At 40.9% G+C, this 18,880-nt stretch overlaps 1 protein-coding gene across 1 annotated transcript in view; it reads right to left on the reverse strand.

Moving 5' to 3' along the window:
* The window catches only part of TARBP1 (tRNA guanosine 2 -O-methyltransferase TARBP1), an 82,600-nt gene that overhangs the window by 18,956 nt on the left and 44,764 nt on the right, over positions 1–18,880 (reverse strand). The window contains exons 10-19 of the mRNA XM_019651797.1: positions 16,485–16,582; positions 12,931–13,092; positions 10,541–10,725; positions 9,864–10,125; positions 9,580–9,768; positions 8,032–8,222; positions 7,778–7,849; positions 6,300–6,420; positions 4,762–4,872; positions 2,364–2,517 (exon numbers count right to left, since the gene is read on the reverse strand). Of these exons, the coding sequence (XP_019507342.1) occupies positions 2,364–2,517; positions 4,762–4,872; positions 6,300–6,420; positions 7,778–7,849; positions 8,032–8,222; positions 9,580–9,768; positions 9,864–10,125; positions 10,541–10,725; positions 12,931–13,092; positions 16,485–16,582 (1,545 nt within the window). The remainder of the gene's footprint in view (positions 1–2,363; positions 2,518–4,761; positions 4,873–6,299; positions 6,421–7,777; positions 7,850–8,031; positions 8,223–9,579; positions 9,769–9,863; positions 10,126–10,540; positions 10,726–12,930; positions 13,093–16,484; positions 16,583–18,880) is intronic.

Genomic DNA, 18,880 nt, shown 5'->3' on the forward strand with positions numbered 1-18,880 from the left:
TTGTGATAAGAGGCTGACAGATGCCAGACGGACTGGGAGAGACTACAGACACTGCAGTTCAGACACTGCTCCAAAGGCAAATCAGACGATTAATTCCTTTCTTTAACTAGCAGTTACTGAATGTCTCTTGTGTGCCAGGCACTGTGCCAGAAACGGGAAAAGAAAAGCAGGTACGGTTCCTGCCCTCATGGAGCTTAGCATCTAGTGGGGAGGAAAGCCAGAATCACATCAGACAATAAGTTAAAATTCTAATTAGAACTAGGGCAGTTTGTGTGCTACAAAAACCATACTACTCCGGGAGGTCACTTCCTTTAAGAAATGACACATGACCTGAGAGGTGAAAGAAGAAAAGCAGTTGTGTAGATAAAGAGAAGGAACACAGTGTGTTTAGTGGCCTGAGAGCAAAAGGACCTGTGATGCATGTGAGAGATCAGAAAAGGTCGGAGTGGTCCCAGTCAGTCCCAGTCACAGGGATGGTCCGCAGTGAACCACGCCCTAACGCAGGCCCCTCCCACGTGGGAGGCGTGGTCACGCCATCTGCTTTGGTCAACGAAATTTAGCAGGCAGGATGCAGCCAGAGGCTGGATAAGCACATGCTCCTCAAGACGTGTCCTCCCAGTTGCTCATTTTTGGACCCTGAGCCATCACAGCCGTTCCCATTACTACAGCTGGGGTGGCAGACATGTGAGTGAAGAAGCCAGCTGGAAGTCCCAGTCCCAGCAGACACCCACACAGAGCAGAAGTGCCCGGGCCAGGAAGTCAACCCAGAATCGTGAAAAATAAAAAACAGTGTTTAACACCACAGGGTTTTAGAGTGTTCTAGCAACAGAAAACTGAGTGTGTCAGTATGACGAAAGCGCGGAAGTAGGAACTGTGGACAAAGGCACCGGTGAGGGAGGACACGGAAGGTCACGGAAGACTGCAGGCACGCGGGAGGCTTTCGGTCTTCATCCTGAGAACGATGTTTTAAGCAAGCGCATCCCGGGATTGAGGATGACCTTGCCACTGCCTATTGTGACAGCACGGTTCCAGCCAGGAGACTGGGGCAATGAATGGCAACAGGAAGGGAGCCAATTTTAGGGAAAGATGTCGTCATCAATTCAGTTTCCCACAGGATGAAGTTTGCAGTGACAATGTGAGAAGGTGGCTGGAGAACAGTGAGCCAGCAGGGTCGGGGTCTACAAAGCACAGCAAGTGTAGAAAGAGAGGCACAAGGGACTAAACAATGAACCTGAAGATAAACCAAGTGTAAGGGTTGGGAGAGAGAAAGGAAACACATGAAAGAGAAGTGCTCTGCATCACAGAAAGCGAATGAGTACAGCGCAGTGTGTAGTCGGTGTGGACAAAGCAACTGCCAAGGTGAAAGGATGCCGGGTAGGGGAGGACGATAGAGACAAAGAACGCTGTCTGCAGCTGCGTTTGAAATCCTCCGTGTGTGACTTCTGGAAATGTCGTGGACCACAGCGGTGTCAGTAGAGCGAGAGAGGAAGACGGAGATAAATCATTCTCGAAGTTTAGCAAAGACAAGACACTAGTACGGCGGCCATTGGAGGAAAAGTCAACAGATTACAAGGGAAGAAGTCAGAGTAAAGTCCCAAAAGGAAACACAAACAACAACACAAGGAGAAACGTGAAAAAGAGAACCACCATTTTTTCCACTGAAATAGGACGGAAGAAACAGAAAAAGAGATACTTGGAGGAAGGCGTCTCCGTTTCCACACAAAGTAGAAGGCAAGTCATTTATTAGGAAACGGAAGGGTAAGCTTGGGAACCAACAGAGCTGGTGTTTAGAAACAATTCATTATTTTTCAGGAAGCCTGCAGTTTTAAACTCTATATCACTAATCTTAATATCAACTCCTTAAAAATGATTTCAAGATACATAAAATGTTGAGGAGGCGGGGGTGGATAAGAGCACAGATGAAATAAGAATGAGGATGAACTAACATTTGCTTTTAGCTGGGTGATAGGGGTGTTCTTCTAATCTCTACTTTGGTTATGTTTGAAATTTCTCTGCTAAAAAGTTCTTTAAAATGTAAGGAGTGCACTTAAATCTTCATCATTCTTATTTCTAAGATCAAACGAAAGACATTGCTTGGTAATTAAGACTGCAGAAGGCATTTATTCCCCCTTACTTAATAACAAAAGCCTTTTCTATTTTCATTTCTTGGAATAGAAGAGCTCTCAAATAAAAACGATGATAGTCAAGGGAAGCCCTGAGATTTCTGTCTCCTAAAACCACTTTGGCTGTCAATATACTGGGGACAGGGTAACTGATAATCAAAAAACTACTAAAGTGAAACACATCTCCCAGCATAGCCCAAATCTTTTCTTAATTAAAAAAATATGAAAAATCTCTTTTACTTACATAAGAAAAACAATCCCAGAACTTCGGAAGAAATTGAGGGAATTTATGAAGAATCAATATAATAATCCATTCTATATAATATTTTATGGATGCTTGATTATTGATGAAACCAGCCTGGAAAATCTTGTCAATAATTCTATTCAAGAAATTCTGCAAAGAAAAAGTTCACAAATTAAACTGTTGTTATGGTTATTAATTTTTAAAATTTATTTTGAGATATAATTGACATACAACACTGTGTAAGTTTAAGGGGTACAACATGTTGATGCATTTATATATCACAGTACGATTACCACTGTAGCATTAGCTAACACCACTGTCACGTCACATAATTATCATTTCTTTTTTGTGGTGGAAACATTTAAGATCAAGTCTCTTTGCAACTTTGAATATGGCTATTAGATTTAATTTTTTTAAAATTAATCACTGTTAAAAAAATCAACTTAAAGTTTGATTGTAAGGAATTATTGAATCTACAACTCTCTGAGCAACAACCCTAAAAACTGTTGATTGAAATATAATGATGAGGTATTTTTACTTCACATTTCATTTGGACATCAATTCTGTGAGGAAGGTTATTATGGTCTGTATTTTTACAGGGAAAGGAAAAGATTCAGAGAAGTTAAATAACTATCCCAAAGTCACTTATCTATGAAGTGGAAGAAATCAGATTCAGATCAAGATGTGCCAGGATACCCTGGATTGAAAACTTGGAACAAGGCTGCCGAAGTCAGCAAGAGGCAGACAGAGCCCAGGAGCAGGGCCTGGGGCCTCCTGCCTTCTGCTCGGACTGACTCCTCGCCTTTCTGCCCATCCAGCCGCCCAGTCCTTTGGCCAAGGCCGTGAACTCCAAAATCCTCCTCCCACGCCCCACCCTTCTCTTCAAAACCACACTTCTATCTGGGTAACTGAACATATCTAATAGCAGCTGAAAAACAATGTCTACTTATATAAGCACATAAAAAATATTTATTATGTATATTTATTTTAAAGAAGAATTTATCCTAAAAGAATAATTTCTATTTGGTAGAAGAGGAGCAGAAAAGCTCATTTGCAGCCCCCAAGAATTTAGGAGCATGAATTTAAGTTAGACTTGGTTTTGAATTCCACCTCCACCCTTCACTAGCTGTGTTACCTACAGAGGTCACCCGCTTCTCTGAACCACAGGAGTGCCTCGTGTAAAATGCCATGAAAGACTGTTATGAAGATTAAATGAAAACATAAGATATAACAATTCAGAATTCTTAGCAGTGACATCTCTACAAGAGATACAATGGTTTTCTTCTTCCTTACAGGCCTCGCCTGCTCTGATCACCCTCCCCCTACTCCAATATTATCCCTCTGTCTATGGGGGGGGGGGGCTTTCCATTCCAAGAAAAAAAAAATGCTCTCACTAACCCAGTAAAATATTTCTAAAATGTTTATTTTAAAATGCATTGTTATGTTTAATGAAGTATAATATATACAGTATTTTAAAGATCAACTAATACTAAAAGGCTTATGATGAAAATCAGCAGCCCCCACTACATACCCACCATCACTGCTTCCCAGAAGGAACTCTTTTAGCTATTTCCTCTTACATTCATTCAAACAATTTATTTGAATATAGTCGTACACTTACAGTTACTGAAATGTTTATCTTTCACAGATATAAGACTTCTTACAATTGTAGTTAAAAAAGAGTTCATGTTTTAAAAATTCTCTCAAACATTTCAAGGAGGGTGGGGAGGACAGTAGAAAACTCACCTTTGAGAAAACTGTTTTGCATTCAACTATGCTTTTAAAAATTGTGTGAGACATACCATCACTTTCTCATAATAATGATGATCTATGTTCTTAATAGGAGTATTAAGCACAGATGCTTAGAGAAATCAGAGTCCCCTCGCCAGTGTCCGCCTCATCGGAGAAAAAAGGAACTGTGTAGAGGCTGTTGTAAGAGCGATATCTCGGCCTTTGCTTGGCTGGTTTATATGGTCACACTATGCATAACATTAAGGGCAAGAAAGCCAAGCAAGGGAAGTGATGATCCCATCCTCAATGATGCAAGTCAGGGTTTCTAGAGTACACAGACAAACAGTACACTCCAAAATAACTTAGCTGTGGAAAATTAGGTATTAACATTTTACATTTTCTAATCGGACAGAATGAGATTTACACAGTTAAAATATTACATTAAAATACTGAAAGAAAAAATATTCAATGGGGCCATGTAAACCAGTTTCTGATTGATTTTCTTTAATACCTAATTGCCTTAGTATTCTTTCTGTTAAAAATTTTAAGTATAAATTTTAAACAGATTGCTTTCTCAATTTTAAAATAGCACATGACAGTTTCCACTAAACAGTTTATTCACATGAAAACATTACACTTAAAGGTACTTATATAATATTTTACCTGATCAAAACTGGGGAAAAGTACGAGCAGAATCTGCCATATGCGGTTTTTCACTCTGTGTTGCTGAGAATTCACATAGTATCGAGTTCTAGACTTGGACACCACTTCATCCTGGGTAGGGCAGGGAGGATCAGTATTAAATTATGTACCAAATTTGTGATTAATGGAAACAAAATCACTGAAAATTTCAAACTTAAGACAGTTTAAGACTGGGCACACAGGAGTCTCTTCACCTCTAAAAGACCTTTTTTTTTTTAGTTTCCTTTCAAAACAATGTGTTTAATTGCTTTTGTTTATCAATTTATCTGCTTTTAAAATTATAAAAGGAACCAGAAAACTGTATTCAGTACAAAGTCTTTTGAAAAATACTTCCATTCTTTTTGGTCAGTTAAGAGGAAAACATGGGGTCATAGGGGTGAGAAGAGATGGAGATATTTGACATATATTTCAAGGCACCAACTCATTTTATGTTGCTTTGTGTAAGTTTGGAATAATGGTACCTGCAATTTGATATAAACCCCACTAAGACAGGAGCGCCACAGGACATGGACCGTGCAATACCATTGCCAGACAAGAAAATGGCAGCACTCAGCCTTCCTCATAAGCAGTCATTGATCGGTATACACTATAGTACGTATTTGTGTTCTGTCTGATGGAGTATCCTGATACTTTAAATTCTACTCATCTTTCAGGAAGCCGGTAAAACACTATTTCCTCTGAGACTCCCCTGACGCCAGCAGTGCAAAGGAGGTAATTTTTACGTAAAAAATGGCTTTATAGAATAAAGCTGACAGATGTATGATGAACACTGCATTTCAATACAGGTGACTTAAGTGGGTTCTACAGTCCTCAGTTACATCTCAGCATCCAAAGCAGAGGTTAGGAAACAGACCAAGCTCTATGTCTGTCTTGGCTTCCAATTCAGAAGTGAGCATTACACAGTAATACCTTGGTTTGTGAGCATAATTCGTTCTGGAAACAAACTACTTGTACTACAAGACATCGCTCATTTCCACATTAAAATGTATTAGAAATGGTTGTTCATCTTATGGAACACTCGCAAACCAAGTTACTCGCAATCCAAGGTTTTACTGTATTTGATTTTACCCCTTTCTCTCTTCTCCCCAGATTTATTAAACCCATTGTTCAGACAGTGTGATGTTCATTTATAAATGATTTTGCAGACTCAAAAAATCAATCCTACGCATTACAAGTATGCCACTTCATAAACTTTTACCTTTTTATTCTAACATAAAACAATGTGTGGATACATCACTGTAAACATAACTGGTTTTGACTGGTACTCGAAAATACAGAGTAAAGTTTAGCACAGGGAAAACACTGCTGTTCTCTAAAACCAAACCTGAGTTGGACAATTACTCACCAAGACTTAGCTAAAAACACAGAACATAAACCTCATGATTTTTCTTGATAAAAAATATTTAGAAATGCATATTCTGTCAACATAAAGAGCAAACGTTGGATTTTGACTTATGACAAAAACGAAGATACTTTGAAGTAAAATAAAGCATATTTACTTTATCTAATAGCTTGATTGCAAGATCTTCCATAAACAACTTATGAGACACATTTGAGCCATCTAACAAACACAGGAATTTGACAGCACAAATTCTAACATAGTGGTCCTCTCTTTTAGTACTAAAAAATATAAAATGATAGACTATGTTAATACATTTTCAAAACAAAAAATACTTCAAATATTAGTTTCAAAATATAACAAATATCAAAACCTTGCAAAGTTTTCTCAAATGAAGTAGCAACATAGTTAGTGACAATGCCTTTTAATTCAGGATGGATAGAAGATAACGAATATGTCAACAGGAGAGCAGGTAGAGGAAGTCTGGATGAGCACAAATTCACCCAGACTTCTGGAAAAACTACACACACGCAGCTGATCCTGGGTCAACAGTGTCTTATCTGTGGACAAAACAGACCACAGCCACTGAAGGAAGCTATTCCTGAAAGAGAACCATGGACAGCTCCATCCTCTGAGGCCCAGGCTACGCATCCAATAGGAGCGCACGTTTTTTTCTAAGCGTGCACGTTCTCCCCGTGAAGGACAAACTCAGGAAGCACTATGTGCTCTGAGCAGTCCAGCATTCTCAGTACCCAAATGTGGAAAGCTAAAGTAAAAGAATTGTTAATAAATATTTCCAAATTTCATTATAACTGTTATAATGTACATAAAATCCATTTTAATTTAAAACATTTATCTAGTAGAAATCAAAGTTATTTTGAAACCGTAAACTAAAAAATTTTACTTTTGTTGCTGCCCTGAACCAGTTGAGAATAAAAAAATTAATACAATTAACAATGAAAAATGTATATATTTAATGAAGAGTGGCAGATAAAGCATACCTATGGCACTTAGAATAGTAAACACCATGCGATAACTGTACAAGTTTCATTTGTTGTCCTAAACTCTAAAATCTAAATGAATAATACAACACTATTCATCTTCTTTATAAACACCTATACACACGGATTTTTGAAAACAATGTCAAAAAAAGTAAAACTTTTTAAAAGCTATTTGATAAGCTTCAAAAAACACTACTTCAGAGATTAGATAAGAATAGTCTTATCCTAGAAATCAAAACTTTAGGGCCTATTCCAAGAGTGATTTTATTTTTGTGTGAGCACACTGGCTTGTTAAATGGTAATTTTTAGCCAAAAAAAGAATAAAATGTGCATGATGATCATCCCTCCACCCCAAAAAGAAGAAAGGTAGGGGTTTTACATTCCCCATAATCATTTCCTTATTTATGTTGGACTCCAGCCTATATATTTTTTAAGTTTATCAAATTTTAGTAAAGACAGATCTGAAGACAATATATTAGCAAGGGAATATAATTTCTAACATACTTTTGAAGGTTCATTCAGTATCTTAGATATCACTAGTAAACATTTATTAAATTTAACAAATACAGAATGTCTCTTATATGTTAAATTTTGAATATTCTATTTATGTCAAGACATAAAAAATCCCCATACTTACTTTTCAATAACAACGTTTGCCGCACAATCGTGTCCTAGATTTTCTATGAAGGTCTGTACGTCCTGAATGAGTCTTTCCACAAAAAACATTTGACAAAGAACAGCAGGTTTTAGACAGAAAAAAAATTGAAGCCCCAAATTTAAAGTTAACTAGTGCTTTAAATTCTTCTAATTGAAAGCCTCAAAATAAAAACAGTTCTACCCACGTAGGTACTTAATGTAAGTCAGGACAGGTTGGAATAAAAGCATCTTTACCTTTGATCACGTCTAAACACAGTTCCAAATGTACAAGCTTCAAGCACAAGTTCACTATAATTGTTAGCACTTGATAAAGAGGCTTGGGACACACTTGAAGCAGGAACCATCCAAGATTGGCAGCAATAACTAATCAGCATATTGAAGACGCCAGTTTTTATAGCAGACATTTCAATCATCTTGTACATAATCTGGAATGAAATACAATGGTCATTGTAACCTTTAACCAGTTTAGTTTTTCCACACACAAAAAAAGTTGGTGTTACTAAAAACTGTTCTGTGAATGGCTTCAATTGATACTTTCAACATAACCATGAATACAGTCCAAAAAGTTAAAAATGCTGTGTCCTTAGAATATTGCAAGACAATCAACAATCACAGAATGCAAATTTTTCATTATTCAATAATAATAAATTTTACTAACGGTGATATTCACCCAGAACTTTCCAAGAGAAACCACTACCTAACTACCCAAATAGAATGAAAGGGATAAAAAAAATACCTCACCTTTTACACTTTCATTTTATTTGCTTTTTTTGTTTGTTTGTTTGTTTGTTTGTTTTTGCCAGTGGCCTCCCTTTCCCTGAAGCAGCAGACCCTGGTCTCTAAGTGGAGTGTACTGGGTGGCAGGAAAGGACGCAGAGAGGCAGCGGGAACAGCAGGGTCATAAAGGGTCGTACTTCCATTTTCCCCTTTAGATAAATGTATGCATGAATTCCTAGGCTTAGTGTCATTCCACCATGTTGTGTTCCCTACTATGCATCTGTGTTCATAAACACAAGCGCCTCCAAGAAACCAGAAGGACCTTGCGATTAGGTTATGTTCAGAGAAGTAGTTCTCATACAAGAAAATCAACGGCACAAATGCAATGACAGATGGCGCCTGACATTTGTCTTTCGCATCCAGAAGACATCAGGAATGGTGTGGACTGAGAGGAGGAAAAGGCAGACCCCATCCAGACGGCCAGATGACTACTGTCATGGAGGAATGGCCAGTGTTGCCCGATCATCCAACTTTCCAAGATTTTCATGCAAATTTCCCAATTCTTAAAAGCTGGCAACTCATTCAGAATTTTAAACATTATATGAACCAAATAAAATATGTTTGTGAGGCAGATGTGGCTCATCGGCTTCAGCTGACATCTTCTCTTTAACATCTAAGATTTTCTTGCTCTTACTCATGACGTTGAAGAAGGTTCAAAATATTTATTGACTGAATGAATAAATAACAAATCTAATATGTAGTTACAAACATAATTCTCTTCTTCCTCATGTGTTACATACAGATCACACAAATTAAAGAAGACCTCTTTCATCTAAAACAGTCAAATTCATAGAAACAGAAAGCAGAATGGTGGCCAGGGGCTAGGGGAGGGAGAAAGGGGAGATGTTAACGAGGTAGTCTTTCAGTTCCACAAGATAGAAAAGCTCTGGAGATGAGTCCCAACAACGCAAATGCATTTAATGCCACTCAAGTGTAAACTTAAGAACAGTTAAGATGATAAGTTTTATCTTATGTGTTTTTTACCCCAGTTAAAAAAAAAGTTACCTCTTTTATTTTGAAATATGCTTGGCCTTTGATTTTTGCGGCAATGGTGAGAACTTTGGTATCAAAAACAAATTGAACAAAAGCTTTTAAATTAGACCAGAATATCAACTGAGTGTTGCTCAAAGAAGATATAATTTTCCAAGCCATGTCAAAAGCCTCTATGCAGAGTGATTCAGAGGAGGCCAGAAGCTGGTAGAATAAAAAATAAAAAAAGAGAAAGAAATGCATAATTACCACTTAATTTCAGAAACTGATTTCCATTCATACAGTTATTCTTATCGTACCTTGGGAACTAAAATTTTCATGCAGCAGAACACAGGTGAAACTTGATCGGAAGGAAGAATCGTGAGGGCATCTAGTGCAGACTGCAAGGTCCTTCCTGGCATTTGAACAGCAGGTAGAATGGGCTCCAAGAGCTCACCCTCTGAGGCTGGGATAAGGGCATGATACTTTTTCAGCAGGAAAGAGAGGCAAACCCACTGGTCATGAATGTACTGTGCCACTATTTTCCCCCATCCTTGGGAAGATGATGATTCTTCTAAAAAACTGAAACAAAAACGAAGTCACTGCCCCATCCCTCAATTTCCTTTGCATGCAGTACACTAACTATTCTTACATGGGGAGAAAGTGAACAGTTGTTATTAATTATCCTGTTATTAATCTACCAAAAAACAAGGAAACCACATGAGCTTTGATTTTCTAAGTAACCTAAGAGTAGGCATTTTCACTCACTTTAAATGATTCACTGAAAGCTAACTGCAGGGAAGTTCATGGGTTTCCAGTAAGAAAGGTGAATGCGATCACACATGATCATCCTGAACGGGGCCTCATCTCCAAATTTCCAAAGCCCTGTCTGCAGTGTTGCACAGTCACAACCTCAGTGACTGAAACAAATAGATTTTTCATCAGCAGCAGTCAAGGCGCCTTTCATGGCCACACTGCACTCCAGGGGCGAACACACCTCTGCTCCTCTGGGTGGGGCTTCAGCAGCGTCTGATTGAGCTGAAGGGACGCGAGGAACCTTTCCATGGGACCAGCATCCAGAGAGTCCAGCTGGAGTTCTGGCTTCTGGTCAGTTGCCTCACACACCGTGGCCAAGGCAGCCATACTGACCACTCTCTGAATCTGCTTCTCGAGTGTGGGCTCCTGAGGAGGAAACACGGAAATCTTTCCTTTACCCTGAGCCAGTCCCAGCCAGGCAGGACCCGAGCTGCCCGGCTATGGAAATCTCGTGCCCTCCTCTCTCTTCCTGCTCCTGAACTCAGAGGACACAAAAGGAAACCCGGAGCACGCCACTAGGTTTTACACTGCTCCACAGACCAGCGGCCAACAAATTTAAAATAAAAATCTGGCGGTGCAGACCAAGACGACAATTTGATGTCTTCATTTGGCAGGTGGGTTCCTGAGAGTAGGACACAACAGACTAGCTACAGACACACCCAGACCTGCCTGTGAATTCTCAGCCTCTTCCTCATCAAATATATGTTTGGATCCAACATCCCTATGGGTGAGTCTTACTTGAACTGTTTGGCTGAAGTGTGTTTTTTTAAAAGAACTCCCAGTACATACAATAGTAACGCCTTCAATCAGCCATATGCTGCTTTTCAAGGTGACACAGCACTGCCCTCGAGAGCCGGACTCAGGAACTACATGGCCTTGGTCCGAATCCTGCTCTGCACTCAGGACCAGTGTGACTGCGGACACACTGCACTTTAGTGTTGGCGTCTGTAAAATGGGGCAGTCACAGACTCTACCTCACAGGGTTACTGTGAAGATGCAACAATGGGGTATTTCATGGAAAACACTTGGAACGCTACTCGTAGGAGCACAAAGGAGGAAACCAAGACAGCCTGGCTTCGTACTTAGAAAGTCACCATCTCCGACCCAGAAGCCGGGGGTACAGGCAGGAACTCAGACACACAGAACAGCTGCACCAAACAGACTCTGGTCTCCCAGTTCCTGCCAGCCAGTGACATTTCCACCAGAAAGGTGCCTTCTACTTCTGATGCCATACCTTCCCTCACACCAAAAATAAGTTTCTCTACAAGTAAATTTGACATAGCAACACTGCTGACATACAAAATAAAACTGAGTGTTACTTTTGAGCCAGTATGCTCCCTGTTAACCTTCATGTAACTCAGCGAACGAGTAAAGAAAGCAAGCTAGTCTAAGAATTACTGTGGTGTAGTTCATGATTTTGGCCTACATTCAAAACGCACAATGTCCTTTCATATCACTAATAGACTAATTTGTACTAGGCAGGACGCTGAATTATTAATCAGTCCTCTTTGTCACTTTTTAGGACAGTTATTGAAAACTACATTAAAAATTAGGTTATTAAAACAATCAAGTAACTTCACTGTTTTAATTAGCAGCCCAGACTAAAATAAACTATGATTCATCTCAACTTTGAGACACTTACCATGTGGTAAATGAAAACAGCTAACATTTATGGAGGACTTTCTTATACCAGGCACTATTCTAACATGAGCTTCCTTTAAGTCTCACATCAGCCCTATAACTTTCATTTTGCAGGTGCAGTATATGAGGCACAGAGAGGTTAAATAATTTCCCCAAGGTCACACAGCTAGCAAGGAGAAAGCCCTGATTCACACCCAGGAAGTCCAAACTCCAAAGCCTGTGCTCATAACCACAATGCCTTATTATGTCATGTAAGAAATGCCTCTAGGTACTGAAATCTAGTGGAGAAGACATATACATAAATCACTCCAAAAACATGTAGATGGAAATAAACACTATAATGGAGGCATAAAGAGCAGTAGGGAAATGAAGGAAAGAATGAGACACTGATCCAAGAAGGCCTCCAAGAAAATGTGGCTTGAGTTGGGCCGTAGAGGACAGACCGGATATTGACAAGTGTATATTGGAGGGAGGGCATTCTCCGTGGAAGACCAGGCATGATGAAAGCCAAGATGGGGATGGCTATGACATGTGCGTGGGACCGGTGAAACTCGACGTGCTGGCCGAGACTGACAGCAGCACACAGGAAAGGCAGTGGATGACTAAGTTAGAAAACGGGGACGCAAGCCAGGCCTGGAGGGCTCTGGATGCCAGGCTGATGAATTCAGACGCACCACTTCCTGGCATGAGCAAGAGGCCTAGGGCAAGTCCACTGTGTGTGCTAAGTGCCTTTAAGGCTAAAGTTGCCACACTATGTTAGACACCTAACAACAGGAGTCTCAACCGTCATCAAATACATGAACAAAGGACACTATTTTAAACGTTAGATTTCAGCAGATGCGTGTGATATCAAATACCATGTAATCATCAAAAGTGTCCCCCATGTGCCTTAGTCAACATAACTACAAGCCCCGAAGCACAGAGGGTTACCTGTCCATCATCCGCGTCTTGAAGATGCTGAATGGACGTGTTTTTCAAAGGAGAAAGAACTCTCCAGATGGGGTTACCACTCTTCCACCCCACTTTCAGGTGGAGACGAGTAAGCTCAGCTAAGACGCTCAGGTATAAATGGCAACGATCCAGGTCTGCAACCTAAAGACAGATAACAAGACACTCAAGAAGCAGGGTCTGTGATTTTCACAGAACTACAGGAGTTCAGGCAGGAAATAAATTCGGTTTTTTTAATGTACTGAAACAAGACATTGATGAGAGGAAAAGTCATTTCCCAGAAGTCGTCCACGCTCTCCCTGTTCAGAGCAAGGACCTCTGTGTGTCCACTGTGACTGCGTCGGCAGGTACAGTTCGGACCACATGACTCTGCTCCCACCTGGATTAGGAGACCCCAGAGGGCAGAAACTATGTTCTCCCAATTCTTGCACCAGGACTAACACATTGCAAATAATAGCATTTAAAGCAATTACCACTTCCTCTGTTTCAGGCAGGTTATAATACTCTGTTCTCTTAAGGAAGGTGACTATCCCACTTTCCTAAGATGACGAGTCAACTAAGCTTCAGAGAGGTTAAACAACTCACCCAGTATCTAAGAGCCCGTGAGGAGGAGGGAGAATGAAACACGGGTCTGTTGGACTCACAGACCCTGGCACAGCTGGGTTCAGTCGGGTTCTACCATTCACCCGCTGTGACCTACGGCACATGCCCCAAACTACCACTTACCCTCTGTGACCTATGGCACGCGCCCCAAGCTACCACTCACCCGCTGTGACCTACGGCACGCGCCCCAAGCTACCACTCACCTGCTGTGACCTACGGCATGCGCCCCAAGCTACCACTCACCCGCTGTGACCTACAACACATGCCCTAAGCTCTGTAGGCCTGAGACTCCTTATCCATACAGTAGGGAGGGTAATATCTATCCACCACAGGGTTTAGAAAGAATTAAGTGAGACGAAGTACGCTGAATGGACTGGCACCGAGTGGTTATTATCAGGCCTCAGTATTATTACTGTACCGATTACTGTACCCTCGGGCCTTCTATGCCACACAGGCAGCACACACTGCATTAATTTAATCCGTTTTTACTGAGTAACCGCTACATGCCAGACACTTTGCCAAGTACCAGGACAGCGCAGATAGAAGGTGACAACTGCAGGACCTGGTGAAGGGTTGAACATGGGCTGAGAGTGAGGGATACGGTGCCAGAGGGGGGTCCTAAAGTTTGGGCTTGAGAAATGGGCTGGAAGGGGAACCTGAGAAGCTCCTATAGGAATGATACGGGGCAGTTTTGAGTGAGTACCTGACATGAGAAATTCAACTTCAAGTGGTCCAGAGCAGCTGGCTGAAAGGGCGTGACGCTCAGGAGCGTCCAGGGTGGAGACAGAGATGGGGGGTGGGGGGGCCCTTGCATAACTGAATCTGGGGACGCAGATGAGCTCACCAAGACAGAGGAGAGAATGAGAAATGGGCCAGGACAAGCTTTTAGCTCTTCCTTTCAAGGCTACAGAGTAGAGGACAGACATTCAGAGGAAAAGCAGGAGTAATGGCAAGCCAGGTGGCTCCAGGAGAGGACAATGTCACAGCAGCTACAGAGGGCAGTGTTTCAAGGCGGGTGGTGAGCAGTGTCCAGCGGGGCCAAGGAGTCCAGAACACCGGGGTCTGAAAAGTATCCGTTAGGTTATGACAAAGGAGTCACTGACAGCTTGAGAGCGAGCCATCTGTGTCCTGACAGGTGGAAACCAGGCAAGAATGGGGCGGAGGAGTCCTCACAGATCAGCTCACGGAGGAGCGGGGAGACTGAGGGAACATGGAATTCAGGGTTCTTTTAAAGTGAGGGACTCTGAAAGTTGTTTCAAAGCTCATGAAAAGAATTCAGGAGAAAAGGAGAGGTTGACAATACAAGACAGAGAGAGAATAATCAATGGTGTGAAGTTCCTGAGAAAACGGAGGGGGATCAACCCCAGACCCCTGACTGTCCTATAATGGAAGACCGGGAGGGTGACTCAGGAGCGGGCACATGTACTGACATTGACAGTTTGAAACTGGGGCGATTCCAGTCTGATGGCCACTATTTCCTGTGAGGGAAACTGAGGCCACGGTGCCCTGGAGCCACCAGCACTGCAAGGATGGTGGATCACCTCCCCCCGACTCAGTGACCTCATGATGGCGGCATGAAACCAGCCATGGAGGCTGAGGCGCACCGGGGGCGGGGCTTTCTTCCCCAAGGGCTGGCTGGTAAACACTGACCGTCACACCGTTCAGGGGAGGGGGAGTGGGAGAAGAGATTCTTATTAAACCCTAAAGCTACCCACAAATGTATTTAATCGGGAACTCTAATACCTAACTTATTAAAGAGTGAATTTTTCAAAATCATTTCAAACTACCATATACTCAGTGTACTTTTAACAATCTTTGTATCTAAATGATAAAATCACATTAATCTTTCCCTTTTCAAAGCTATTTTTAGCTTCAAATTCCAAACAAAAACACTTTTGTTACATAATGGATACATGGAGGTTCATTAAATTCCCTTTGTGTACATCTGAAAATTTCCATAATCAAAGGTAAAATAATACTGATGATAATAAAGTGATATTGGAACAAAACAAACAAAAAAAGTTACTTCTTTATTAAATGCCTTCTTGGAAATGTAGGTGTAGGAAAACTAATGTTAACAATTGTTTAACAAGAAGAAGACTAAAGATAAATACTCCCCACTCCAGAGGAGTTATACTTTCTATTTCCTTGCCTTCCCATCATAAGTATTCCCATCTCAAGTGTCTCAGTACAAAACTTGTCTTTTTATACTTTTACATCTGCTTACCAGCTATCGAACAAATGTACTTAATTGGGTAGTCTAATAAAAGTTGTTAAAATAATTATATATCCTTATTTTATTGACAATCTAATGATTCTATTTGCTTCAACATGTGTCCCTAGGGATTTCAACCAAAAAAATTAAAAATGAGAATAGCCATTTCTATAAGAATTGGTATTTTCAAAATATTCTTGAAGAAAGGGGGAAAACTTATTAATTTCTTTTCTAGAAACCTAGAACAGATTGTGTGGAGAGTAGAGACAAAGAAGTACATGCACAGAGCATCCTCTTATCTCAGACCTCTTGTTCCCAACCCTAGCTGCATTTCAGAATCACTTCTGGAGCTTGAAAAATATGTATGTAGTGATACCTGGTCCCATCTCAAACCTGCCAAACCAGAGTCTCTGGATGCTGGAACCAAACACACATTTATATGCTAAGTACATCAAATATGTTATACCATCTGAAACTCTCTAAACCCTAAGAAGATGTATGATCTCCATTTTGCAGATGAGGAAACTAAGGCTCAGAAAAGCTAGTTATTACACAGGTGGAATTGGAACTAGGTGACTCCAAAGCTTATATCGTTTCTGCTTCCTAAGGCTGCTTCTTGAGAAAGTAATTTTCTTTTCAATTTAACACAATGCCTGCCAGTCAGTAATCACTCTGATATTGATGAAAAGAATGAAAAGTTACTCCGATGAATACTTACACTACTTAGTTCATTCATAGTAAGTCTTCTGAGGATAAATTCAGAGATGCTCTCTGTAGTAGACATGACAAAGTTCTGAAGCAGAGTAAATACCTCATCTGTACAGGGGAAAAAAGTACAACTAAAATGATAGAAATAAGTGATTTGATACAAAACACACTAGATAGTCTAGTAATAGTACAATCATGATAAGCACATGGGTGATTCACCAAAAAAGGATTCCAATAATATAGCAACATTAATACCATGGAGAAATCTGTAATTAATCTCAAAAATCATTTAGGTGTTCTAGTTCTGGATGAGCTGGAGCAGGGACACACCACCCTCTCTCAGTGAACGCAGGTCCCAAACCCAGACAGAATATTTGCAGCAGCTATTTGGAGAGTCTGAGAGGTAAAAAGTAGCAGACGGATTCAGAAAGAACACTGGACAGCAGTGAACCAGATGCAGGAGCAGTTAAGAAGGTGGGCAGCAGAATGCACCCCAACTTTCTGGTCTGAGAATGAAAAGGAGAACCCCAGGGAAGCAGACAGTGAGCCCTTAAGAGTCCACAGGGGGAGGCACCCAGGAAAGTGGCCCCAGAAAGTGGTTTGTGACACCTGTACCCACCCCAAGCTGCTCTGCATACTAACCAGCAAACCAAAGGACTGAACTAACAGAGACAAATGCCCAGGTCCCAGACTGGCCCCTAGATGGAACACATGTGGCACAGGTCAAGGCAGCACTGCAAAAAAGCTGAAAACACAACTGACAGTGGAACCAGCACCCACAGAAGCTGGGCTGGAATTGAGGCTTAACCCTCACCAGGCTGACTGTGTGCTGAACAAAAATACCAACCTTCTCCACAAGACTTAAACAAGATCTAGAGTCTCATAACATAATATTCAAGATATCTAGCATATAACCCAAAACCACCAAACATGTGAAACATGAGGAAATTCCTAGGAAAAGGCAATCTAGAAAACAACACTGAGATGACACTGATATTAGAATAATCCAACAAATACTTTAAAACAGCTATTATAAAAATGCTTCAACTCTTGAAACAAATGGAATAGAAAGTCTCAGCAAAGAAATAGAAGATATGCACAAAAATCAAATAGAAAGTTGATAACTGCAGAGTATAACTGAAATAAAAATAATTCACTGGATGGGCTCAATCACAGAAAGGAGATGCTAGAGAAGGTTCAGTGAACTTGAAAACTGATCAGTAAAATATGCAATCTGAACAACAGAGTAAAAAGAGAGATTAAAAAAATAAACAGAGCCTCAGAGACCTGTAGAATAATAAATAAATATCTAACATCCATGTCATGAGAGTCCCAGAAGAAGAAAAAACTCATGCTGAAAAAATATTTGAATAAAAAAATGGCTGGAAACTTTCAAAATTTGGTAAAAGGTATAAACCTACCGATTCAAGAAGTTCAGGGAACCTAAAAATGAGTAAGCCCAAAGAAGGTCAGGCCCAAACATAGTATAACCAAACTGCTGAAAACAAAAGACAAAGAAACACTCTCAAAAAAAAAGAGAAAACAACACATCACCCCAAAGAACAAGAGTCAGAATTACTCCAGTTCTAATGAGAAATCATAGGGGCCAGAAGCAAACAGAACATTTTTAAGTTGCTGAAGGAAAAGATCTATCAAACCAGAATTTTATATCCAGCAAAAAATATTCTTCAGAAGGTGAACTAAAAGACATTCTCAGGTGAAGAAAAACAGAGACTTCACTGCCAACAAAACTGTTCAAAAAAAATGCTAAAAGATGTTTTTCAAACAGAACAGATATGATCACGTAGGGAAAAATGGGAACAAAGCGTGAAAGAAGAGCAAAAGGAACTGTCAATGTCAATCTAGGTAAATGTCATAGGCTTTTGAGTTCTTTTTGTTTGATGGTTCAAAGCAAAACATATAAACTGTCTGGGCTCAGGTGGAGGGGTGGTAACTCAAGAGGTACCAGAGACATATGAGCAAAGACTGCGTTGTGTGGCTCCAGGGAGACAGCTAGAGGGACAGCCACCAATATCAGTCTATGGAGCCTGCCTCATATGTAGGCTACAGGAGGGCACCATCTTTCCCGTGTCGAACCAACCCCCACAGGGACAAATCTGAGACCACGCTGGTCTGGCAAAATCAGCATGCACCACCTTGGACCCCACCCCACCCAGCTAGTGTGGCATCGCCCTGGGAAGTCTCAGCTCCTGGGCAGCCAGCCCCACCCTGAAAGCTGTGAGAGGCTCGTACATCAGGGGACAGCCCACAGCAGCCTGCGAAACTTTCAGTGGTGGGCAGTCAGCCCCAGCTCACGCTGCAGCCTCTCTTGGGCGGTTCTCAGAGATCTGTGGGCCCAAGGTGAGTGGTGGTGGGCCCAAGGTGAGTGTGGCTGGCATTTTACAG

The sequence above is a fragment of the Hipposideros armiger genome, unplaced genomic scaffold, assembly GCF_001890085.2.
Source record: "Hipposideros armiger isolate ML-2016 unplaced genomic scaffold, ASM189008v1 scaffold_167, whole genome shotgun sequence".
NCBI classification, from domain to species: Eukaryota; Metazoa; Chordata; class Mammalia; order Chiroptera; family Hipposideridae; genus Hipposideros; species Hipposideros armiger.